General features: G+C 41.3%; 1 protein-coding gene across 1 annotated transcript in view; it reads right to left on the bottom strand.

Annotated features, from left to right (window-relative positions):
- The window catches only part of Arsb (arylsulfatase B), a 188,308-nt gene extending 160,911 nt beyond the window's left edge, over window positions 1-27,397 (bottom strand). The window contains exons 1-4 of the mRNA XM_055598406.1: window positions 26,999-27,397; window positions 11,902-12,088; window positions 7,379-7,569; window positions 92-299 (exon numbers count right to left, since the gene is read on the bottom strand). Of these exons, the coding sequence (XP_055454381.1) occupies window positions 92-299; window positions 7,379-7,569; window positions 11,902-12,088; window positions 26,999-27,289 (877 nt within the window). The 5' untranslated portion in view covers window positions 27,290-27,397. The remainder of the gene's footprint in view (window positions 1-91; window positions 300-7,378; window positions 7,570-11,901; window positions 12,089-26,998) is intronic.
- Between the last annotated feature and the right edge of the window lie 378 nt (window positions 27,398-27,775).

The following is a 27,775-nucleotide window of genomic DNA, read 5'->3' as shown; positions in this document are numbered from 1 at the left end:
ATGGAAATGCCAATGGCTCCGGTGTGTCTTTTCTTGTTCCACATATCCCATGCTTTGCCAAGAGATGGATTTCCTGAACTGATAGACTAACCTGTGGAGAAGATGAACACTGTGTTGTTCCAGAGCCCATAGCTTTTCAAGGCTTTGGTGACATTTGCCACTGCTTCATCCATGAGGGATACCATCCCTGCATAAGTACGCCTGTGCTTATCTTGGATGAAGTCATATGGCTTCATGTATTCCTCAGGGACCTGCAGAGGATCGTGGACAGACTGGAGAGCAAGGTAGAGGAACAGCGGCTAGAAAGAAAATTTGTAAAGCAAACATCAGTTAAAAGGAACATAGGCTTTAAATATTCAACATGAGGCAGTCCAGGTTTATCAAACAACTTCAAGGAAATCTACAGAGTGTACCAAAATATCTGTGGATCATATATGTGATAGGCAACACACATCCAGAGTACATAAATAATTCAATTTAGTTAAGTGCAGAGAATTTAAATAGGTATTTCTCCAAAGAAGATATAACAAATACTTATAACCGAGGGACTGCAAAACACAAAAACTGCAGTAAGACACTGATTCATACCCATTAGGATGCTTAAAAATTTTAAAATAGAATGTAATAATATTGATGAAGCTATGGAGAAATTATTTAGTGGGAATGTAAATATATGTAGACATTATAAAAGCAGCATGAATCTTCTTAGTATTACACACAGCTACCATACAACTTGGCCTTTCTATTCCTAGAAAGCCAGGAAAGCACATGTCCATGTAAAATGTGCATGGATGCTCCCTGAAACATTATTTATAATGGCCAAAAATTAGGAAAACTCAAATGTCTGCAACTGATGGATGGAAAAATAAAATTCAGAATATTTTAAGTGACAGCATATACAATCAATGACAACATAGTTGGGCTTTGAAAACATAAAAAGAGCCCATCAAAGACCACATCTTGTATTATTGCACTGATTTAAATATTCCAAAGAGGCACGTCTATGGAGACAGAAAGTAGATGACTGGTTGTCCACAGCTATGGGGAATTCAGGAGAGAAGAATGGGCAGGGATTACTAGTGGGTAGAAATATTTTTCAAGAGTGATGAAATGTTTTAACATTAGATCTTAAATTTTCTAGTTAACTGTATACTTTAAGTGGGAGAGTTTTGTGCTATGCAAATTACACCTCAGTAAATATGTTCAAAATATGACAAGACACAAAACAAAATATGAAGGTCAAAGTCCCAGAATAGGACAGAAGGCATTGACCCAAATAAACAATAATATCGACAACACACCACATATTAACTGCTTTACATAGAAAATACTCTGGTAATAATTGGGCTACTTTCTCTAAAACTCAAAACCATCCTGTTATATCCATTTCACAAATGAGTTAACCAAGACTTCAGAAGGTTAGGTAGTATGCCCAAGTATCATTATTTGATGAGGGGTTTCCTCCGGGCAACCTCCCTGTTACAATGTTGACATGCACCAACAGATATGTTAGCTAAAAATAAGAGAAGTTTATCAGGTTTTTAAAAACACTTTTTTGAGGAAACAGTGCTTTGTTAGTCTTTGATATTGAACCAAATCAATGTAAGGCCAATTTAATTGCTAGAAATAAGAAGTGTGATCCAGAGGTTCTGGTTTTTCTCTATGCCAACCTGCAGCATTCAGTATCTGTGGTATTCCCAGTCAGCCCTTTCTCCTTAAGGAGCCTCTCTTCAGACATCCCCTGCACCAGGCCGCACAGAATTTTTCAATGAGTTGAAATCCCTCAAAAAGACAATTATCAATGGCTTCAATCCAAGAATAAGTATATTATTTTATTAGAGTGTTTGAGGGATTTAAATAATAAAAAAGGAGGCAAATAGGCAGATGGGGAAAACTCACTTCATTTTTTTTATTGTAAAATTGTTCTAAATGATACACTCATCCCTTTGATAGAATGTGTGCCAATCAGTTAAGGGGATGCAGAGGTATGGTAAGAGGAAGAGAGCTCCAATAGACACCCTTAAATTTATTTGAATTTCAGACATTTTAAGTTAAATGTTAAAATTCAATGTTATACATTTTTCCATGAAAAAAATATTTCAAATTCCCACTCCATACCAAAACCTTTGACACAATTTCACCCCACCTCTACTCGGGCACATGCTCACATTCCACTCATCCCATACATACTCTGGGGTCCCCTGAACGACAGAAGGATGTGTAGGGGTAGGGGGCTCTGCTGTGGGAGTCTTCCTGACTTGTTCTTCAGCACTAGACTGAGCCAACTCCAGCCAAGGTGTAGAGGGGACAAGACTAAAATTCACAAGGCAACCATAATCCACAGCCCACATAAAGTGTTTAAAAAAAACAAAGTCACATTCACCTGAAACTTTGTTCTTAAGCCAGGTGTGGTGTCTTAGGCTTGTAATTCTAGCATTCGGAAGTATAAGACAGGAGAACTGCCATGATTTTTTAGTCCATGGGCTATATAGTGAGTTTCAGGCTAGCCTTGACTACACTGTGAAACCCTGTATGTTTAATTATTCTTGAAAAATCAGAAAAGGGTTTGGCTGGCTAGAAACAGATAGGATATAGGGACAGAGAAGCCTGTCTGCTCTACTTCTTTTTGGTGTCTCTGACTGAGCATCTCTTCTGAGGTCCTAATTGACCATACCTAGAATGAGCATTGTGTAATAACTTTCTATCAGACACGCCAGATCTTTTCCTTGTTGCCAACTGCTCTGTGGAAAGGTAGGAATGTTAGAGCAGTACTCTTTTAAGTTTTCTGGCTAGCTTTTAGGAAGGGGCCCTGAATTCTATGCCCTGTCCTGGAGAAGAGGAATCCACCCTACTATCTCCTTGGAATAAGCAGCAGGACACTGGAAATACCTCCCTCCTGAGGTTCGTCCACTTGTCTCTCATTGGCTGTACCCAGCATGCCACAGTATGGTACTTTGAGGCCGACATTTTCTTAGAATACCCCTTTGGGAATACAAGAACCTGAAATCATGGTCTGGGCTCTCAACAGAAGGTAGAATGTAAGGAAAATGGGAAGAGTAAGACATGGAGAGTGGAGAACACAGACCTCAGGTGAGGTAAAACAGGCTCTCTAGAACACTTTGAGGCACTTGGAAAACAGTAGGTACAAGGTTACTTTATTTTCATGCTATTTCTTCACAGTGGGAGATAAAATCCCATTGTGAAAGTTGCCTTCCCTGTACTACAATAGACCCCTTGTAAACATTCTCCAACATCACTAAGTGAAAGCATTACTATGCTATTTTTAATATTTCTAATATATATGGGTATTTTGCCTGCATACATGTCTGTTTACCATGTGCATGCAGTGCCCACTGAGACCAGAAGAGGGGATCAGGTCCCCTGGAACTAGAGTTACAAATAGTTGTGAGATGCCATGTGGGCACTGGGAACTGAACCGAGGTCCTCTGTAAGAGCAGCCAGTGTTCTTAATCATTCAGCCATGCCTCTAAACTCACCATATTATTCTTAAAGTTCAAGGGGGAAATAGTTTTTGTACCATATGGAATCCTAATAAAAATAACAATTATCTAAGGCTCAAAGGTTCTCCAACCACCATCAGGACCGTGCCTGCAACCATTAGTTCTGGGGTCCTTCCAGGGCAAATCTGAGTAAGCCAGTTTTTTCATACCTGCCAGATGAAACCCCTGCGCATTGCCTAAAGCAAGCAGTCAACATCTGGTGTTGGGTTCCCTGTATGTCTATGGACCTGATTTCCAGCCCTCTCTCATACCTTGGCCTTGGAATGTGGCCCATTCTCACCTCACTGACTCTTGATTCACACAAGTCATGCCCCATATAAACCTCCACAGATTTGTTTATATTAGAGCATGACAGGTCCTTGGCATTTTCTTGATTCCAAACTCTTATTATGATCAACTCAGCCATAGCTGCCAACTCTAACTGCAAACTTTCCAAGTATTCTAAAACTATAAAATGGAATCCTGGTTGGGAAATGATGACTAGACACTTAAGTATCATATAAAACCCAGACATAACCAGCTGAGCTACCTGCACACTCATATTAAAGATGCTAATGGCTCTTTTCCCTTTCCTGTTATGCTCCATGGCTCCTAACATCTGTACTCCAGACATCCTCATTGTGGAAAGAAATCACATATCATTAATAAGGGGGGAAGCCTTGTGATTTTTTTATAGGTTTTCATAATTCAAAGTATAATTAGGAAAACATGAATAAGTTTTGAAACTACTATCTTTGACATCCAAATTAAGACATTTCTTCCCAGCTTGTACCCACACAAAGTCTTCCACTAGGAGTTGTTGTTTTGTTTACTTTAGGAAACTTATAGTAGATAGGATGTAGAGGGTTTTTTTTTTTGTTTTTGTTTTTAGTTCTTCAAAGTGTTGCTGTTCTATTTTTGACAGAAAGTCTTATTATGAATATATTATTTTCTTTTTATAATGCTACTACTATGAGTCACCCTGACATCAAGGAGAAAGGATGTCCCTTTGTGACACATGTAAAGCCATTAGCAGTGTCCCCATGCCCAGAATCAGCAACTCAATCCTTTCAAAACAGCTCTCTCAATTTTCTTCCTTAGCTGCCCCTTAAAAGCAGGTAAACTTTTAGTGGCTTCATGTAAATTCCTTTAATGACTTTCATCCTATAACAAATGCCATGTTACATTCTATAAATGTGCCTGACAGCCTAGCACAGAATTAGGTTGAACTGTGGGGAAAGATGTTGCAAAGGTGCAGCTCCTGAAAACAGTGAGATGTATCACTACCTTGAGAACTGAAACTGGGAACACGATCTATAGGTACTGCCTTATGAACATGAACATGGTCGGGCTGCTGCTTGACTTTGTTTCTTTCACTTATGTCTGTGCTTGGGGACACTGGGAATGATGAATACTTCTTCACAGCAGCTCAGGCACTGGCAGGGAATGTCCATCTCCCATCTGATGGTTTGTAATACCATCTATGAGCAGTGCCATGTCAGCAACACCCTTTCTATGGCCTGTAAGCCCTTGAGGCCTATAACTGTCCTCAATTCCGGCCTTCTCCACCAGCCCAATTTAGCCACCCATCCACAAAGATCTACGACTCCACAGCTGTTTCCTCTTAGCTGCTTGCTGCTATGAGAATGCTGGTAGACAATACTGTTTTGTACATGTTTCTATCTAAATATTTGAGACAATGATCCCTTTCCTCATGTTTCATGGCATATATAGTTGCCTAGAAATGTCAGCATTATGTCTTTAAAAACCCAAAGTGTGGCAAAGCTGAGAACATTTTATTCCTTCATAATGAGTAAGAGTAGCAAAGACAGAGCCTGGAAGATTCTGTAACAGACAAGGAGTCATTAGCAGGTCATTAAGTCTGAACATATATACAGAACTATCAAGACCTGTGCTGAGACCTCCAGGCAGTAAGAATGACTTTTTATTTTAGGCAGATTATCATAGTTGCATAATTAGATCTCAGAATGTGAACTTGCAATAGGCAGTTGGCATCTGCTTGTCTCTGCATTGGAGAGCACCCTGGCTAACACCAACAGAAGCCTCTGAAGTATACAGGCTCTTGGAAGAATCACTGAGATGAGGTGACAATATATTAATAACTTAGTCCTGCCTGAGACAGATACCTCACAATATCTGAAAACAGTAGTCCTTACAAGTTTCCCAGGAGATTCTAATACGATATCAAGACTGGGACCGTGGAGCTGAATATGAACTGGAATTCAGAGCCTCTGCCCTCAGGTACTAGCTGTGAACTAGGGACTCTGCTTAAAAGCAAAAGCTCTGGAGTAGGAAATGAGAGATCATATTCTGATTTTGACTTTCAACAGCCCTGTGACTTTGAAAAAATCACTTCATTCCACTAAGCCTGGTTGCTTAAACAAACAGTGTGGCCCCTTCGAAGGCTAATAGACAGTTCTCTTAAAACTTAAGCTTAATTTTCTTGGTATTAGACTAGGTCTATAAAATGCCACACATACAGTTAAGAGCTATAACACTACCAGCAAAGAGTACTGCACTAAGAGTGTTTCTTCCTGGTGTACAGGCTCTAAGGGCTTCCTATTGTCCTTAGTTCCGATTTCTCCCAGCTTAGAACACCTGCCCACGGAGCTGCATCTTCTTACCCATTTAATATTATATGAAGCTAATTACCTAGCTCACCGACTATCTTTGTTTAAATCTGGACTTAAAATGTGCAGGTTTCTAAATATTTGAGAGAATGTTCCCCTTTCCTCATGTGTTATGGCAGACATAGTTGCCAAGACATAGTTGCCATGGGTACCTTTAAAAACCCAAAGTGTGGCAAAGCTGAGAACAGTCACTAGGGAAGATTCCTTCATGTGTAATAAGAGTAGCAGAGACAGAGTCTGGAAGATTCCACACCAGACAGGGAGTCATTAGCAGGTTACTAAATCTGAACAGGTATACAAGCCAGACCTTCCATCAGGACCTGAGCTGAGTATCTCCAGGCATTGTCAAAGATACAAAGTCCAGAAAATTGGAAGAACCTGCATACTTTCTGGAATTCTCCATGTCAGGTGGGCTCCCACTAAAGGACAATTTTTGTGAATGTGCTAAAACAGTTCTTTATAAGGACATCCTGTGAGTCTAGCACAAATATCGCTCATTTCAAAAGCACTTATGTGATGAGTCTAGACAATCTGGGCTGAAGGCTATTCACAACTCTTTTCTCTTTTTACCTGCAACTAAGTCTGCACAGGGCATACCAAATAGCTTCCATATTGTGTCTCTGGAAACCAATATGCCATGCATATCAGTTTTTAAAATCCAATATTGCTAAGATGGCCATTTCCTTCAAGTTGGTCAAAGAATACAAACTCAAGCAGTTACCTTTTATTTTCTTGATAAGAATTGGTCAACTGATTCTAAAATTAATAAAAGAATACAAAAGATGGAGAATCACCAAAATAATCCCCCAAAGTAGAGAATGAGAGGACGTTCTCCGAGCCCTGAATTCCTAACTCTTCTCTATAACGGAGCGGCCCACACTGCACAAAGACACCTGTCTGTAAACCAGAAGCCTGGCTTTGCTAGCCACTTAGAGTGCACACACATCAAGCATCAAAAGTGTAAGAAGGGTTTCCCTGAAACCCTAAAAGACAGTGTTCCTCCACCTGTACCCTAGGGTCTCCTCTCACAAGACTCTCGGGGGTTTCTGTACACTGTATGGCTTTCTCCCAGACCTGATCCATCAAATCTTTAGAGGAAAGGTCCAGATTCCTCACTTGTAACAACCTTCCCTTTCTGGCTAACTGGAACATGCTCTAAAAAAAAAAAAGAAAAAAAATCTCCTTTGAAGTGACAAGATTTGATAATATTAAAGAAGGGATCCTTACTTTCTCTGGTGAGTGGTTAGCGATGAGGGTTGTAGCCCTTTTGCTAAATATGTTTGTGGAGTAAATATTGCTATACTCCGTTGCAGGTTCTTCACCATCTCGGAGATCAAGAGCACACCGTGTACCATTCAAAGGCTCAATTAGAGCACAGGACTCGTGGGTGTAGTAGTCTTCACTGCCTAGGAGGTATCCTACAAGATAAAAGTGAGACAAAAGAGTCAGCATGGCATAGAGCTTGTTAAGCAAGTGAATATTCCAGCATTTAATTGCCTAATGCAACTGATTGCCCATGACGAAGCTAATCAAATGACAAGGCTAATTAGAGCAGTATTTCCTAACATCTCTATATTTGTTAGTAGACACCATTAAAATGTTACTGCATAGAATTCCAAGTCCTTTTCTCACTCGAGGCTTTCAGAGCACTGGTTCTATCTGGTAACTCTTTATAAGTGGATGATTCTGTGGAAATAAGTTTTTAGAAATCAGAGTTTCAAGTTCAATAGCTGAGATGTTAATCCTTTAAAGCTATCTAAGAGAAACAGTATCACTGCTAATGTGATTTGTTTCAAGGATTTACTTACAAGATAATAAAGACAGGATTCAGATCTTGTCATTTGTTGTTACTGAGGTTGGGAGAGAGATTTCTGCAGTTATCAATGGATGCACCCTTAGCAGGAGTTATATTTAGTCAAATGCTGACACCCACTGGTGAAAAGATACAAACCTTTCCAAATACAAGTTCTCTACCACAGCGTAGCAGCCCCAAAGATGCACGTACAGCATTCTGTCTAGACTATTCTACATACACTCACCCTGCTATTTAGAGACACACTGCTCACTGAGTTAAGCAGCCCATCAATGTCCCTATTTCTGTAGCACAGAACCCTCTCCCACAACAGAGGCTAAAGCACAGGAGAAAAGGAAATTTCTTAACTAATGGTTGTTCTGCAAGTGTTCCATGTTTTGAAAGTATAAAAATAAGCTGTGTTGCTATTATGATTAATTTACAGGCTTGCTCAGAATAAGTCAATCAACGTAAAAGAGAAAGTACTTAGTGATGACTCAGGATTAGGAGGCTGTGTGGAAGCTGGTGGTGACTGCTCATAGAATCTGGTTTCTTTCTGTGAAATAAACACACACACAAACAAACACATATGTGGTCCTACAGTGGGACTGTGATAACGGCACAATCCCTCAAATTGTTTTAAAAAATATATCACTAAATGGAGAGCGGCATGCATGAAGAAGGGGGAGGGAGGATAAGATCGGGAGGGGAGGAAGGAGGGGCTTATGGGAGGATACAAAATGTATAAAGTGTAATTAATAAAAAAAAATCACTAAAGCTAAATATCTTAATTGGGTGAACTGCATGGTGAGGTATACCCCAACAAAGCTGTTAAACAGGAGAGTTTGCCCAGCTTTTAGCTATATTCTTACATACATAGCTCCTTTTAGTCACCATCTTAAGATGATGAAAAGTGGGCCTCGTTCTTTCCCTTCTCATGAAGTTTGTCTACAATGACAATTAAGAGCCTTATACAGCTTATATAATAATTCAGTTCATTTTAGATGAACTATTTTCATGATCCAATAAGTTCAAGGTCCTGAATATAACTAGTATATGACCTTAAGATAACTTACTGTGTGATTCTCATTTATATTTATAATAAGAAAAATCCAACATATTTATTACTTAATGTGGAATAGAAAAAATTAAATTCACAAAAAATCATTTCAAGACTCAGTGGGGAAAAGTGCCTGCCACCAAACCTGACAACCTGAGCTTGCTCCCTGGGGTCCCTGTGGTGGAAGGACAGAACTAAGTCCTGCAGGCTGCCTTATGTGTATGTGCATGTCTGTCTGTCTCACACACACACAATAAATAAATAAACAAACAAATAAATAAGTAAGTAAGTAAATAGTGACAATTTCAACCCTTACCTACCACTAGTTTGGGTTTTTAACATCTGCTAAGTACTAAAGCTTGCAGAGAAAAGTTCAGATTCCTTATCCATTAATATAAACCAACACTGGAGAGGATAAAGGCACAGGATATATTTGGTTATAGGAACCCTAAGTACTAAATGATATTACAAACATAAGAACTATAGAAATAGAGCTATTTCTTCAAATACTTGGCCAATCCGATACCATACAACCAGAGCGACACACACAGTGCTTTCATCATTGAAACTCATGAACTTGAGCTTGAGTGCTGAGCCTATGCTTTTGTGAGACACTGAGAATATGATTTTTGAACAACTAAGTCTGTGTTTTTCCATAGTTTTATCCAGATGTAATTCACACTCAACACAATTACCCATTAAGTCTGTATTTCTTTGTTTTATGGGCATCCAGTCACCTATCTGCTTTTAGCAGAGCAGCTAAACTACAGTGGTAATGACAGCTGGGCTCCACATACTCCTCCTGGCTGCAAGTCTCTCTTCATGTAAATGTAGGGCATGTGTCTATCTAGGTCCAGGGTGGGACCTAATTCTCAAAAGGCATAGGATTTCTGCCCTTTAAGTTAAGTGTGTGTAGATGTGTAAGAGTGTGCATAGGTTAAAGGTCAAACCTGATGTCACTGCCAGGAGCTATCCCCACTTGCTTTTTGAGGTAGGTTTTCTTCCTGGCTTGGCAATTAGGCTGAGCTGCCTGGCCAGCAAGTGCCAGGAATCCACCATCTCAGTTTGCCTGACAGGATGAAAGGCCTGGATGACACCCAGCTTTTTAACTTAGGTTCTAGGGATCACACTAAGGTTCACTGATGCAAAAACTTTACTGACTGAACCCTCTCCCCAGCTGTCCAACTACCAAGTTGTTAAGTACACAACTTAGATGTTAATAAAGATTCTAAATATCCACAACCTGTCAAAGAACAGACAGCAATTCATTCTGAAAAAAAAAAAAAAAAAAAAAAAAAGTTGCCAAGGCACAGGCCAGCCATTCCTCTAGAACTTCCAAGATGTTAAATCAATGAAGGCTGATTTCTAACAGCCACTCAAGGCCACTGAAGACTAATTTAGACTCAGTCAGAAAGAATGTCATGGCAGGCTAGCAGTGCTACGGCGCCCTGGATGGAGAAGACACAAGACCTTGCCTGTCTGATATCTTGCATCTTGACATCAGCTTTAAAATCAAGTAGCTAGTTGTGTGGTTTCAGGGCATATTTGTGCTTCGGCCTTACCTTGCTTGGAAGCTAATACCTAAAATCAATCTACAAGGAAGCCATCTCTTTATCATTACAGTGAAGCTCTCCACTTTACAGTCTCCCAAAGGGGAAGTTTCTCTCACAACTGAGAGTCTAAAAAGGCTTCACTCTTCCCCAATACCAACAGCTGGCTTTTCTTGTCATGATGTGCTCCTGGCACATCTTTCTCTGCCATTCCTCCCTCCTCCCTTCCAACATAAGAAGTCTCCCACCTCAGACTCGAATGTGGAACTTGTTCTCAGAGACACACAGTTCTTTCCTTTTCATTTGTGATTTTACAATCTGGTACATTTAAATTATTTTATGTCTTACTGGTTGTTCTATTTAAATATTCTATGTTAAGTAAGCATTTGGTTTACAAGAAGCAGATGGGAGGGAGGGAGATTATTAACCAGCTGGACAGAAAGACAGCTCAATAGAAAAAGAACCTGATGGAAAGATACATAATTAGCAGTAAAATGGTTATTAATTAAGGCAGAGTTTATAATTGCCTCAAGGTGTCATGTTTTAAAACAAACTTTAGGTTTCATATTTATGTCAGAGGGCTCTCTAGTTTCTAGTTTTCACTTGATTAGCTCCTACTACCATTTTTTATTATCTCCTTTTATTATGATTAATTTTTCAATTGATCTTCTCTAATCTAGTAATTTCTTTTCTTTCTTTTTGTTTTGTTTTCTGTTTTTGTTTTTCGAGACAGGGTTTCTCTGTGTAGACTTGGCTATCCTGAACTCTCTCTGTAGACCAGGCTGGCATTGAACTCACAGAGATCCTCCTGCCTCTGCCTTCCTGAGTGTTGGGATTACAGGCATGTGCCCACCATGCCAGGCTTGATCTAGTAATTTCAGAAGCAGACCTCATAGGTAGGAGAAGATGCCCAGAGAAGGTGAGTTATTCTTCTCCCCCAGGACAGGGGTCTCTGAACAGAGTCCATAGGGAGAAATAAAAATGTATGAGCTTTAATTAAGGAAACATTCTTTAATATAAAATCTGGCGCTAATTCCATAAAGTCTGCCCCATCATCTTCAGGTAAGAAGATTTTAGATCACACGGCGCTCTCTGACATAAATGTTCCTAACACTGTTCTTCATCAGCACTCTGGCAAAGGCCACTGCCTTGCTATGGCCATACACACACCCAGAGCTCGGCACAGGGCTGGCATATGGGGATAACATCAGAAAGCAACCCCACTGTGGTGCTGGCTGATTTACTGTGTTCAGGTTTCTAGTCATTTAGTTTGATGATACTTGGGTGTATTTAATGAGCTGGCTGCAGTAGGTCTGTGTTGTTAAAGAAACATATGCATTTCCATTACCAAAATAGGTATCAAATCCTCGGCGTGTTGGCAGACATTCTTTCCGGAACATTCCCAGGTGCCATTTTCCCACCATGTGCGTAGCATAGCCTGCTTCCTTAAGAAGCTGGGGCAGGAGTTTTTCATCCAGGGGAACACAGCTGGGCTGGCAGGTTTTAATGAGGAAATGCTGTAAGCCCATGTGGATCTTAAAGAGATAAATACAAAACCAGGGATTAATGCCCTTGAAACACCATGAAGGAGTAGATTCAGCAACCACGTCAGTCACAGGTCACATCTGTGGGTCTGCATGTTTAGGTGAATTCTGAGAGGCAGTTTCCTCAGTGAGACAAAAAGGTAATGGACACAAATAGCAATTGGATGTATGAATAAAAACATTTCAATAAAACAACATTTTCAACAACTATTTATCAAGGCACTATTCAGGAACCAGTTATTTAATCTATCAACGAAAAGGATTCCAATCCCCCTGCATGTGAGAAGTTGAAATCTGATTAGAAAAAAAAAAATAAATCTCTATTCTTTGAGGACTTTGTAATTTTTTTTAAAGACTTACTTAATGATATGATGACACTGACAGCTCATGCTTTTTATTCAACCTCACATAAACCACAATCTGAAAAGACACTGACCTTTTCTAGAAAGCATTCCACTGACTGCTGTGTGGGTGTGGATGACAAAAGCATCTCTAGGGCACAGGGTCCATACAGCATACAGCATCCAGCATTAAAAGACAAAGACTTGTTGAGCTTTAGAATAGTAAACATGTAATTTCTATAATTTCAGAAGTCCCTTGAATCTTAATAAATTCCTTCACAAATTGAAATTATGATGAATTTTAAAATGCTACCATACCCATGAGGATGGATGAAGCGATCCTCCATAGGCCCTGACCTTCCCGGCACAGGGAAATCCTGATTTCCTTATATCAGTGTGTTTCAACCTTTCAAATGCTATGACCTCTTAATATAGTTTCTCATGTTGTAATGATCCCCAACTACAAAATTATTTTTGTTACTGCAACTGTAATTTTAATACTGTTGTGAGCTGTAATGTAAATATCTGATATGCAGGATATCTGAATGTGACCCCTGTGACAGGGTCCTTTGACCCCCAAAGGGTTCACAACCCACAGGTTGAGAACCACTTCCTTAGATACACAGGACTCTGAAGGTAGTGTAGGTTGTGGGTGCCAGTTCTCAACCCAGGCAGGACTCTGAACCCTGGTCCACTGAGGGTGGGTATCAAGCAACTTGCTGCTAGTAATTCCTTAAATGTATTTGTGGGTGATTGACATGCTGCATACTTAATGCAGGAATGCCAGCTCCATTGAGGCTCTATCATTTAATAGCTTTGTGACCTTTAGACAGTAAGACAGTGCCTTCCGTGACTTCAGTTTTGATATGTGTAAGGTTACCTTCATCTGCATCTACTTCCTGTGGTTTGGGCAGGATTAATAAAGTGATATAAAATGCCAAATACATATTAAATAGCCAACAATGATCACATTAGTAGCAATGAGCATCTATCGATAACACAATTCCCTTCCTGTGCTAGTGTGCTTCTCTGTTGATGTGATAAAACTCTGACCAAACCAACCTGTTGAAGGAAAGAGGGTTTTTTTTGATTACAGATTGACTGTAGTCTGTCATAGAGTGATGCCGAGGCAGAACTTGGAGGCAGGAGCTGAAGCAGAGGCCACAGAAGAACACTACTTCCCAGCTGCTTTCTAAGGTTTCCTCAGCTGCCGTTCTTCAGAGTCTAGGCCCACCTGCCTAAGGATGGCTAGCTCATGCTACTTCAATTAACAATCAAGAAAATACCCCCACAGATACGCCCATAGGCCAACCTCATGGAGGCAATTAATCAACTGAGGGTCCCTTTTCAACTCAGGGTACATCAAGCTGGCCACCAAGTTTAACCATCACATTTCCCAGTACCTGCTTCCTTGAAGGCCTACTTCCTGGAATGTATGGTGCATATGGCTATCATATACAGTGCACACTGGAACTTTAAATCTACAGTTCTACTGGGATTAAATAAATACCCAGTTAGCACTGGTTTTTCCCAAACTTAACTTCCTAACCACTCAAACCATATAGATCCACAGACCTATATTTGGTTCGGTTTTGTCTCATGTTCATTATTTTAAAATCAGATCTACAAGTGCATGTGTGCATAAGCACAGTGGCCACGAGGCTGGAAGAACCATGTGGATAGAGTGAACCGTCTTGGGGTCAGGTTGCTTCAGCCTGAGCAGCGTCCCCACATGGCTCCCCCTTCCTTTCCTCCCTACTGGTCCAAGGGTGGTTAACAGCACCACTGCTTCTGTCTACTACACTCTCGGCCTGCTTCCACACCCACAGCTTCTAAAATAAGTCACTTTTGCAAATAAACCCTGCATAATATATACTCTTATTTCAATATGCCTTCTCTTTACTGACACAACACTGAATGTTATCATTTCTAGGGAAAGGCAGTTGTCACTGTGCACTCACATATACACATATGCACAGACACACAGGCACACACATACAAATGTATTCACACACACAAAGAAGGTTTCTTTCCATTACTAGCACTACAAGCTTACTAAACAGAAAACTGAGCCAAGGCTCAAACACTTCATAACATATAGCTGAGCAGGATGTAAAAGTAATATTTTATGGAACCCAAAATCACCGGTGGATATAAATGTGCAAAGCTCACGTAGAAAGCTCATCTAATACATGTGGAGAATTATCTCTGATCACTAGAGAGCACTACCAAGAGACACTGTGCAGTTCAGTTTTCCTGTGCCACAGGTAGCAAGCCAGGTGGTCAGGTGAAACCTGTCTCCATTCTCTACGATCATACAGAAAAGAGAATTTGTTCTTTTTAGTTCCTAAGAATTTATTTGAACATAAAGCGTTTTTTATGGCATTAGTGGGGAGCAGAAGCCAAACTCTGGATGACAGCCAAAAATGTGGTTTTGGTCTGTTCAAACACTATTTGAAGCCAGGAAGCAATAATATGTTGAGACACAGTAAACAGGCAAGTGCCAAGCTTATTCACCTCCAGCACAGAACTCTGGAGTATCCCACAATGTGTGGGGTGGGATACAAATGTGAATCAAAGAAGAACAGGCAGCTATCTAAACACAAAAAAATCTGCAAGTCTACCTAAAACTCATCTTCAACATCCAGAGAGAAGGTGTAACTAGAAAAGACATGGCTGTCATATATTAAAGTCCGCAGGGGCTACCACTCGATCTGCTTTGTGTGGCTGCCTGTTCATCATTAAAACAAATCCTCTTGCAAAACACCCCCTTTGAAGATTGCATTTGACCATTAAGGATTTGCTCCTCTGATACCAAAAATCTACAAACCCCAGGGAGGGTCCTGCTCTCCTTGAGATAACTGAGAAATTAGTCTTCCTCCAAAGACCTAGGAGATATAAAAATACAGTCTCAGTAATTTTTCTTTTTTTTCAGGAAAAAAGAAAAACAACAACAACAACAACAAAAACCACCACTGGAGAGGACAGTGGCTTTCAGAACCATGCGGTCTACAGTCTACGTGTGTGCTGGCTAGTTTTATGTCAACTTGACACAAGCTAAAGTCGTCTGAGAGAAGGGAATCTCAATTTATAAATTGCCTCCACAAGGTGGGATGTAGACAAGCCTGTGAGGCATTTTCTTAATTAGTGATTGACAAGGGAGGGCTCAGCCCATGTGGGTGGTATCATCCCTGGGCTGGTGGTCCTGGGTTCTATAAGAAAGCAGGCTGAGCAAGCCATAGGGAGCAAGCCAGTAAGCAGCACCCTCCATGGCCTCTGCACTAGCTCAGGCTTCCAGGTTCCTGCCCTGTCTGAGTTCCTTTCCTGACTTCCTTCAATGACAGACTATGATTTGGATGCCTAATCCAAATAAACCCTTTCCTCCCCGAGTTACAAATTTGGTCATGATGGTCCTAAGAATTTATTTACAAAGTGTTTTTAGTGGGGAGAAGAAGCCAAACTCTGGATGACAGCCAAAAATGTAGTAGAAACCCTAAGACAGTGTCTCAAAGAGCTCAAGTTACAACCCTTCAGCTACTCTCATAAGAAACTCTACCATGGGCTCAATAAACCACTGTAACATACTTGGCAATGGATGCCATTTTTCTCCCACCCTCAACAGTGTGGGATGGAGCAGTGTGGTGGAGCAGGAGGGGAGTTCCATCTGGTCTACCAGCCCTATGCAAGTTCCACGCATAGGGAACTTCCACACAACCTCCACGCACCTGTGCATTTGTGAAATACCACCTGTTATGGCACTGGAGCATTCAGAAAAGTGAGCAAGCCTACCCCTCTACCTTATAGCCCAGGGAGCCTGAATGGACGTTTCTGGAACAGAGTACAGCCATAGGATGTGATAGTGGCTAGCCAGGGGTTCAGAATTCCCTGCCTGTGCTTTTGCCAGTTTTGAATAGGTTGACCATGGTCAGAAAACACCTGTGCTACCTTGCGGTTTATTCCTGGAGATGCTCACCGGAGAATGGAAAATCTCCTACCTCATGCTTGAAGCTTTCTGACAAGCACTCAGCTGCCCAGGGTGCTGCAGCCAAAAGCTACAGAACACACATTGTGTCTGAGGAGCCTGGCTTGGCCATCTGGTCTGGCCCTTCAGTGTTCAGGCTTTGCAACTGGCCCACACCACTGACAGTTTTAAGGGCCTATTTATATTGGTGTTGATTAGTAAAAAGTGTGAGTCTCTGACTAAACCCACAAAGTGATGTTGTTTGTAAAAAGAATGAACAAGGCAGATATTGTTTCCATATAATATAATAAATATTCTCTATTTAAATTATGAATCCAACAGAAATTTACTAAGGAAAAAATAGAGATTTTTCTGAAATATATCTAAAAATATTTCTGAAATATATCTGAAAACAGAATTTTTAGTAAAGTGATTAAGGAAGCAAAATCAATGATGATGATGACCAGAAAGCAACAGTGTATACATATTTTTTTCAATTAGAAATTGTTTGCTACATTTATTTATGTGTATATATGGGTATGTGTGTGTGTGTGATGTGTATGTGAGTGTTTATGTGTATGCATGTGTTTGTGTGCGGACACGTGTGCACCATCTCACAAACATGGAAATCAGGACAGCGTCCAGAAGTTGGTGCTCTCCTCCCACTATGTGGATTCTAAGGAATGAGCGCAAGGAAGCATCCTTATCTCCTAAACTATTCCACTGTCCTCAAAGTGATTATTCAAATAACCAACCATATTAGTCAATCCCACAAAAATGCCACAAGAAAACTGATAACATTCCATACAACTCTAAAGTTGTTTCCTTATTTTCTTGTTTCCAGTTTTTGGGGAGGTAAATTAACCTCAACCAGAGCAAATCGCCCCTGGGTTCCTCGTGTTGGAGGCATGCGCTTGATTGCCGGCCCTCTTACTAGCTATTCTAAACCTGAGGTATCCTTTGTTCTCCCCTGAAATGAGCACAGTAATGGAAAATAGCACCAGCAATGTAATGGCCTCCTGGCTGCATGCTGTTCTGATCTCTGCCTCCTTGAACACTTAGTCCAGAAGATCCTGTGACTCGCCCAACCAGCGTCACATGTCTTCCCCCAAAACCCTCCTCCCACTTCTCCCTTCTCTATCTGTTTAACCTAGTTCATTGACTTAAATCCACCAAGGCTGGTGGGGACAAACTGGAAAAGCTGCTGGCAAGGCTGAATTTAGAAGGAAGTTCATGTCCCCAGGCCCTCTTCCTCTGCAGTCTCCTGACAGTCTTGAGGCAAAATTAAAGCATGAGTTAAGAATCACCTGCCCTGCACCGCATAGTTTCTTTCCTGTTTCCTGTTCAAGGTTCTGCTTCAGGGGTGAGTGAAAAGCCCTGAAAGTGTCTTGTCTATTTATCAGTGTGATTAAGAAAAATGTGGCTGCGGTCCCCTAGGAAGAACGCCTGGTGTCATCTTTCATTGTCTGTGCTCTCTGCCACGGTTTATAGAATTCTGGTATGGAAAGACCTCCTCAGTCCCCCACCGGGACAAGAACAAGCTGAGAACTAAAAAGAGTTAGTGTCCTCATTGAGACCTGCCATTTTTGTTACCTTTAAACTTTTTTGTCTTTCTTCCTTCCTTCTTTGTGTGTGTGTGTGTGTGTGTGTGTGTGTGTGTGTGTGTGTGCGTGTGTGTAGATGTGCATGAGATAAGGTCTCACTATGTAGGCTTAGCTGTCGACCAGGCTGGCCTCGAACTCACAGAGATCCTCCCGAGTGCTAAGGTTAAAGGGATGCACCACCATGCCCGGCCTTTAAAAAAAAAAAAAAAAGCAAGCCCAGTGCAATTGTGCACCCCTGTAATCCCAACATCCAGGAAAGCAGAGGAGGCAGGTGGATCTCTGTGAGTTCGAGGCAGCCTGGTCTACAAATTGAGTCCAGGACAGCCAGGGCTACACAGAGAAACCCTGTCTTGAAACAACAACAATAACAACAAAAAGCTAAGCACTGTACCTCTGAGCTACAGCTCAAGCCCTTGTTTGCTTGCTTGCTTGCTTGCTTATGACAAGTCTTGCTGTGTAGCCCAGCCTGGCCTTGTATTCTTTATGTACTAGAATCTAGCCTCAAGCTGATGGTCCTCCAGCCTCATCCCCCAAAGATCTGGTATTACAGGCATTTATCCTTACACTCAGCTTAGTCCTAGGACTTGAACCATGATGCTGAGCTCTTTCTTGTGTTGGAGTGTACAGCACAAACATCTACTCAGCTGTTGACCACTGAGTGCCTCTCTACACCGGAGAGCATCAGAGTCAATCTAACAGAGGAGTAAGGCCTAAGAATACCAACAATTAACACTTGTACTGGAGGGCTGAGAGGTAGCTCAGCAGTTAAGAGCACTGGAAGTGCATGCAGAGGACCTATGATTCTGTTTCCAGCATGTACACGGTCGTTCACAACCATTTGTAACTCCAGTTCCATGAGATCTGATGACCTCTTCTTATCTCTGAGGGTACCATAGGTACCACACACACATGTGCTGTGTACACATACATCCAGGCAGAACACTTATACACATAAATAAAATGAATCATTTTTTTAAAGTATAAAATTTTTATTGGGGCCTGGAGAGGTGGTCCAGTGGTTAAGAGCACTAGGTGCTCTTCCAAAGAACCAAGGTTCAATTTCCAACACCCACATGGCAGCTCACAACTGTCTGCAACTACAGTTCCAGGGATACCAGGCATAGACATGGCCCATAAGATACATGCAGGCAAACCTCCCATAAATGTAAAAAAGTGAAATTTAAATTTAAAAAGTTATTGGGAATGCAGACATATAATGAATATTATATAGTGAATCAAGTCAACCTGTTAGAATTTGAAAATTTAGTATTTGCAAGATATTAGTTTAAACTAAAAACAGTGTAGAAATTCTGCTAGGAAAGATGAAAAGTTTGAACCAAGGACAAATAGATATAAAATCCTTTTCCTTACAGGTATCACTAATAAACTAATAAATGGGGGCTACCTAACAGAAGAAGTACGGAAGACAAGAATAAAACATTTTTTACATTAAAAACTTCTAAATGCATTTCCTAGACACTATTTTAAAACTGAGAATGCTGAGCTGGCCTTTGTCATTTTCAACAAAATCTCAATCATTTATTTATATATAAAGACTCAAGAGCCAGATGCTGGCATGAAAGCCTGCTAGCTTGGAGAGGCAAAGAAAGCACCCAGCTGACTTTCTTCCACAGCCTGACAAAGTAATCCTCCTTCCCTATGCTATCTCAAAAACACCTCAAACTGAATGTCCCTCCCTTCTACTTCCTGTGAATAGGGATAGGTAGGGAGCTACCTGTCCTCCTGACTCCCTCTTACTTTGTAGGGTTTTTCCTATGCTCACTCCTGGTCAACTGGTTGTTTGTTCCACCTCTTTGCCTATGGTTGACTTTATGTAATCCTGTTTACAAGCAGAAAACCCTTGGATTAAAGGTGTGTGCTAGGGCTGAGCCACACCACAACTAGAAACAAGTTTTTCCAGTAAATAATCTCAGGGTTCACAGTATGATCAGATATATTGCAATGGGGCTTCGCAGCCTTTAATCCCAGCACTCTGGAGACAGTGGCAGGTGAATCTCTGTGAGTTCAAGGCCAGCTAGGGTTACATAATGAATTGCAGGTCAGCCAAGGCTACATAGTGAGACCCTATCCCTCTCCCCCACAAAAAGTAAAAGATAAAAATAACACATGAAAGTTGATTTATAGCTCCTTAAAATACTTACTTGTTAACACTTCTTAACACTGTTAGACAGGACATATTCTTTAGGATATAATATTCTTAAGTGTAACATTACTGTGGGAATAGCAACAATCAGAGCTGAAGGTTTAACATTTTACCTTGAACAGGAAGCATTAAGTCTAGGGAGACCTACCCTTCCTTGGAGCTCACAGCACACTTCTGGCCAGCCCTTCAACTCCTCAGTCCCCACCCACTACCACCTTCTCCTCAGTCTTAGGACAAGCTAAATCCAGCCGCAGGGGCTTGCTTCTCTTGTTCCTCCCATATCCTGTTAAACTTTTTTCAGGATCTTGACTATGGCATTGAGTCCTCTGTAAATCTTGCCTCCTTGGGGACATTCTCAGGTTCCCCACAACTTCATCTACTTTATTTTCAACTCTTAATGCCACATCCCTTTATTTCACCTTTCTTCCTTCATTCACATGCACTATTTCACTCCTCTCTCAATCATTCCTTCCCCTCACCTCAGCCAAACTGGAGATCACTACAGTCTAGCATAGTGCCTGATATGACAAATTGTTCCACAAATATCTGTTAAACAAAGGAATAAATAAACAATTTAGAATTCCAATCACAATGGCATAAAAAATGAAATATGTAGGAATAACTTTTGCCAACAAACTATAAAATCTGTACACTGAAAACTACAAACTACTGTTCAAAGGCATCAAAAAATACCTGACCTCTCAGAAAGAAGGCTCAATTCCAGGACTGGAAGATTCCTATTAACACCAGAATACTTTCAAGTGGTTGTGCCGATCAGTGTGTCTCTCCTCACCCCTGATGTATAAAGTTGATCCTAAAATCCACATAGAAATTGAGGGAGCTCACAATCATTAAAATTACCTTTCAGGGAAAATAAGGGGAACAAAATTTATACTTCCTTATTCTGGAATCCAGTATATGGCTACAGTCATCAAGACAGTATCATTCTAGCATCATAATAAACATATAGATTGATGGGGGGAAAAACTGAGGTCAATGGATTGATGCTGACTGAGGGAGAAAAAATAAAGTGACTTATACAGAACTCAATGTAAAGGTAAAACCTATAAAACTCCCAGAAGAAAATATAGAGACTAATACATGTAATATTAGGCAATGATTTTTATATGTAATAACAAAAACATAAGCGACCAAATAAATGTTTATATTACATTGTAATGGAAGCTTTGGTTTCTTTGTAAACTCAGTTATGTTATGTAAATGTGTTTTTGTTTTAGTCCCAAGCGTGGGATTTTAGTTGGAGCTTTGGTTTGTCCACAGTTGATAGCTATCTCATGCAGCATATGGCTTTTGCCAGCTGTTAACAGCCTTCCACGTGCAGCACAGAGAGGGGTGTGGTCTAGGGCTCTGAGAATATAAATTTGAGAGCCCAGAAAGAGAAGGCATGGTGTGTGCTGTTGGGGTGTGGGGTGTGGGGTGTGGGGTGTGGTGTATAGTTTGGAGAGATGGAGAGTGTGGCAGTTTGGAGCAGACAGGAAGAGAGGAACGCTTTGGGGCACAGTGGTTTGGAGAAGACTGCTGCCTGCATCTGCTGCTGACAGAGATTGGCATAGCCCCAAAGACGCATCAATCCTAAACATACTGGAGAAGTAAAGGGGTCTGAGACCCCTCGCTCCACTAACCTTCTCTCTCCTACCTAGAGTCGAGGGTTGGTAAAGGAGGTGGAGGCGTAAATACCACAAAGAAAGTAGAGTTTTAAAAATGAGCACTCCATTATATAAAAATTGAAAGTTTGTTCTATATCAAAGGCACTATCAAGAACATAACAAATAATATCTAATTAAGCTTCAGTATCCAAAACACACAAAGAAGAAAAGCCAACATTAAAAAGACAAATAGTATAATTAAAATTAGGCAAAAGAGGCTATAAAGATGTCCCCATGTTCAAATTTATAATAGTTATCAAAATTATAAATGGTATCTACATTCTCAAATTTTTATTTTTTGAGAAACTGTTCTACAAATGTGTTTCAAATGAGCAAAATGACATGTGTACAAGATACTGATTTCACTTTCTTTGATATAACCAAAGGCCAGAAATTGTTTGTATCCATTATTATGTGACTGATTAAAAATGTTATGTTCATGTAACAAAATAATGTACCAGCATAAATAAGGATGTTGTTTATTTAACAATAATGTCAAATTTTCAGTAAAATTAAACATGGATATAAAAGTATGAAGAGAATATTACCATTCAAATAAAAATAATGGGATATCTACACATGCATTTGTTTGTACATGAATAAGTCACTTTTACAGGATGGTGTCATTCACAGCTCATCACTTCTCTGTATACTTTCCTAAAACGTGGGAACTGAATGCCTAAGACATTAGACATTAGGAGCTGGGCTGGAATAGAGGGAAATTCTCTATTTAAGCTTTGAGGGTTTTTAATTTCTTCTTTGACACTTTCATATATTTGTATAACAGATTTTAACTGTTTTCATGCCTCATGCCCTCATCCTGTCTCCCGTTGGAGTCCTTCTCTTCAAGTTCCCCTCCTACACTGTCTTCCTTTTGTGTGTGACCCACTGAGTTTAAATTAGTTTCTTGTATGAGGGTGGAGTGGGAAGATTTTACTGGCACAGGGGCAACTTATCAGGGTTTACACCACAGAAGAAAATAGACCCTTCCTCCCCCCCTCCAAATTTAGGTTTTTATATAGTTGTGTTTTCTATTTAAAAATAAGATATATGGACAGATTTTAAAGATAATGAATAAAGGTCCTGGGGAGAACATTAGCCTGACTGTAGAGAGACTGAATTCTATCTAATTCTTATCTAATGTACCATTAATTGCCTCCCTCACTGCTCCCCATCCCCCCCATTACATGCCACCCACCTCAGGCTCTATAAATTTTCCACCAAAACATGATGGTTTAAAGGGTCATGTGGAAGAATTAGCAATAATTAAACATCTTAATATAAAAATTCATGCTCCCTTTTAACTCTCAACAGCAGAATAAGTAGTCTGTATAGAGCATAAGGCTTAGCACCACCTTACCACTACCAAAGATGAGTTGGTGGGTATGATAATGACGAGCACTTTCCCTAAGAAGGCAAAAGCATTACAGTCAAAGAAATTTAAGGCTAGACAGAGCAGGTCCTGTATCTCTCAATTTCTGAGAAACTGAGTCTTGCTGGTGAGAATTTGACATGGTCAAGACTGAAATCTACCTCTCACATTCATAACGTTTCTCTTTACTCATCACTTTCAAAAGAAAAAACAAGACAAAACAACAAACAAACAAAAACAGAATAAAACCAAAACTCAAGAGTTCAGTTAGTTGAGTCTTAGCACTTTTCAAATGGCATTAGCTCTAAACATTAGTATGATTGACATCCTAGTTTCAATTCTATTGATACTAGTGATAAAAACACTCTGACCCCTCCCCCCAAAAAATAACTTAGAGGAGAAAGGGTTATTTAAGGTTGAAATTCCAAGTTATAGGGAAGTCAAGGCAGGGACGTAAGATAAGCAATCACCACATCCACAATCAAGAGCAGCAAGAGATGAATGCATCCTTGCTATTCAGCTCACATTCTCCATTCCCTCAGGGAATGTTGCCAGCACTGTGGGCTGCATGTGAATTATCGTAATCAAGACAACCGCCCACAGGCCAATTTAATATAGGCCACCTCTCATTGACACTGTCTCCCCAAGAGGTTGTGTCAAGTTGAAAATTAGAATGAACCACAATTGCAAAGGTTCAGGCAGGACTTTGAATAGTTTTTATTTTGAAATAGCTACCAAATTTTTCATTTTATTGTACCGAATGATTCTTTCAGATATACGATTTCTTTCTCATTTTATACTTAAAATGGGCAAATTTTAAGTAAATGTATATATATATATATATATGATAGATTCATTTTCAGACAGATATTTAGGAGTGACTTAAATGTTCAAAAATAATAAATTATTGCATAAGTATGAAGGAGGACTAGTGGTGATGTTTTTAATAGTTCTAAAGAGGAAACATGATATAGTTGCTATAAATGGGATTCTGAGCACTGCCTGGTTCATAAGCTGTTCTATCATTTTTTAGCCCCGTGGCCTTGGGCACATTTTTTCTGTGTGAACGGAGTGTGTGTAAATGAGGGTGCAGGTGTGTGGGAGCAGGGGTGCAGGGGTGAACATACACAGCACCCGTTGTGGAGGCCAGAGGCCAACCTAAGGTGTCAGGCCTCAGGCACCTTCTACTTTTTTGTTTTGAGATAGGGTCTCTCACTGGTCGGAAACTCTGCCATATATATCAGTCTAGCTGGCCCATGAGCTTCCAAGGATACACCTCCCATCTTGTCAGAGCTGTGACTAAAGACACAGTCACCAGCCTGATCCTTTATGTGGATTCTGGAGGGTCTGAACAGGTCCTCATGCCCATGAGGCAAGCGCTTTGCCACCAGACTTGTTTTCCCCCAACATATAGTACCTTCTTCCAGCCTCAGTTTACAAACCGTGTTATAAAACAGTGCTGATAAAAAATGTAGACCACTGATCTTCAGTAAAAATATATTATAACAAAAGAACTAGAAGTCAATTTCAAAGCACAACACTGATATCCCAGAGATATTTGGATGTTTCAGAACTAGCTCCACTACCATATCACTGTGACTCCATGAAATATAAAGAGGTTGCTTTGTGAGAAAAATTTAAAACTGAATATTTGGAAGATACAGAAAACATTTTCTTGTAGCTCTTACAATGATTCTAAACAAGGAAACGTCATCAGTTTTGAATTATTTAAATATAAAAATCACTAGTTTTTTGAAGGACATGAGAAAGATAACCAGAATCACCAACATATAGTACTTGAAAGCAACAATCTTACTAGACGCCAGTAAAAGGATACCACTAAACCAAAGTAATCTTTAACAGGATCACATGACAGTGTCTGAGTCAGCTCCTTTGAGATGCCTCTGACCATCTTGAAGTGCACAACCTCTCCTTTTCCTTCACTATCAACCACAGATTTACTCTCAATACTCAAGTATCTTCAAGTGCTTAGCGGGTAGAGCACATTGTGGAGAAAAGTACTCAATTCTCAGTGAGGTTCCAGGTGCTGTGTTTGCTTCCCTCGCCGGGTCTCTTGGGAGAATGCTGCATAAATGAACACCCCCTCTATTATTTTGCAACATGAGTTCAGTTCTTGTTCTTCAAAGCAAATGCAGAACTACCTTCCCCTACTCCTGGGGAATACTATATCAGGAGACTCCTACTTGGGGGTTAGGAGACACTTGCTCTGGCCTACGGACTAGTAAGTACACTTAGCAGCCCAGTAGATATCCTGGAATGCCCTTATTGCTGGTGTGGAAGCAAACCATGCTTTAGCTCCATATACATGTTTCTCTCTTCAGCCTTTGGACCAGTGTTGAAATCTTTATCTCAGGCTTAGAACATGAGGTTTGATCGGAAAGGTTATGTGAACAGCTACATAGGAAGGCAGTAAGTTCAAACTCCTGATGAATAAGCAGCTTAGAATCCATTACCCAGTGGATTTCACTGTACTTAGGCTCACTGCCAATTTATGTTTTCTCGATTATATGACATCTTTGGCTGACTTGTTCTGGCACCATGTTGTCTAAATCTTTGCACCATGTTTGTCTAAATCTTTCTGGAGAAAGGCCAGAAGATTGTTTGTGTGTGTGTGTGTGTGTGTGTGTGTGTGTGTGTGTGTGTGTAGCAACAGACAGACAGAAAAATAGATGATAGACAGAAACAGACACAGAGAAAAAAAAAACACCAGTACCCAACAGTAACCACAAAAATTATTATATTTGATGATAATTGTATCAGAACTTTATGAACGCTCAACCTCAGAATGGGCAGGGAAGCCTAGTTTCATAGGTCCAAGATGGCTGGTGGCTGCAGGAAAGTAAGGGTTATGATTTATAGCTGTGTGACTCCTCTACTGGCACCCAGTTTAGGCAAGCTATCTCCTCACCTGTAAAGGGGGTTCAAGATAACTGCCTCATGGGGTGGTGTAAAGACAATAAAACACTACAAAAATGTTCCCACTATTCTTAGTCATCTAAAATACACATACTCTGTGGGTAAATGCATTAGCTGCAGACACTCTTCTGAGTGAGGATACTCATAAGGGCTGGATTCACCCTCCAGTGTGGAAGGAGTATCAACACCCCCATGCTTTATTCTCCATCACTGGTGGTGCACGTGGAGGATCTGGAGGATGGGCACTAGGGTTTCCAGGTTGTTGACGTGTAGCTATAGGCAAGCGGGTAACTTATTCAAAGAAAGATAAATACAGAGGAGCCTGGAGTGCACCTGTCTCACCTGTGGCCTGGCTCACAGGCATAAGAGGGACTGGGAGAAAGGTTAAAATCATTCATGTACCCCACCCCCCCAGGCTCATACACTGAAGGCTTTTCTGGTCCTTTTGTCAACAATCCTAGGCTTTTTAGTGTTTCAGCTAATCTCTAAAACTCCCATTTACACGGCTGCCTATTATCCTGTCTCAGGTGGACGACTCCTGACCTAGGACCACTGCTGCCTCACTTTAATTCCATTCTAGGGCCTTCCTCGCCTTCTCTATCCTTTCTCCTCAGGACCCCACCTATCCTTCTTTGGGGCTCACAGACACGGGCGCCTTGAGCTCTCAGAAACCTCCTCTCCTCCAACCCTGAGAAAACGAAAGCCTCTCTAGCACTGGGCCACCAAGAGGAAGCCAGGCATGCGCAGAGGCTGTGCTGGGCGCCAGCCTAGGGAAGCCATAGGCAGCGAGTGCCCGATCCTGCTGAGCCCCTGAGTGGCAGCACGGGCGGGGCGGGGCGGAAGGCCTTCGAGTACCTGATAGCGGCCGGTGAGCAGCTGGCTCCGCGAGGGCGTGCACAGCGGCTGCACATAGTAGTTGTCCAGGACCACCCCGTCGGCCGCCAGCGCATCCAGGTGCGGCGTGCGGATAGCTGAGCCATGGAAACTCACGTCGTTCCAGCCCAGGTCATCCGCCAGCACGAAGACCACATGGGGCCTGGCGGCCCCGGAGGCCCAGCCTGGCGGCAACAGCAGCAGCAGCAACTGTAGCAGCTGGGGCCGGGGACCTCCGGCCCAGCTCCCGCTGCATCCGCTCAGCTTGCCCATCCTTCGCAGCTTGCGAAAACCCAGCTGCTGGCATTCAGGGCAGAATCCGGAACTGAGTGGCGGGTACCCCCCAAAATAACATTTACCTAGGCGGGCCACGGGCTGGGGAGGGCGGGCGTTCGCCGCCTCCGCCTCCCGGTGGGGCGGGGGACAGGGGCGGGGTGCGGGAGGGGTGGGGAGGAGGAGCCCAAATAGAGCAAGCATGCAAACCCCGCTGGTGCTTCCAAAGCCGAGAGGCCCATTATTTTTCCTAGCCATGAACTTGAGAACCACAAGTTTCAAATGTTTTCAAATGCTGTATCTGACTAAATCTAGCCACAACCTTGGCAGCTAAGCACTGTAATTAGTGCCCCCATTATCTGGAGGAGAAACCACCTTGTAAAAAATGGCTGGACTCCTGGCTCCACCTTCTGAGCCTCTGTGTCTCTGCCCCCACCCCGTGTGTGTGTGTGTGTGTGTGTGTGTGTGTGTGTGTGTGTGTGTGTG

This window comes from Psammomys obesus, unplaced genomic scaffold (assembly GCF_907164565.1).
Source record: "Psammomys obesus unplaced genomic scaffold, mPsaObe1.curated_primary_1811, whole genome shotgun sequence".
NCBI lineage: Eukaryota > Metazoa > Chordata > Mammalia > Rodentia > Muridae > Psammomys > Psammomys obesus.
Note: the sequence above shows the minus strand (reverse complement) of the source record. Positions and strands in the feature narration are given on the sequence as shown.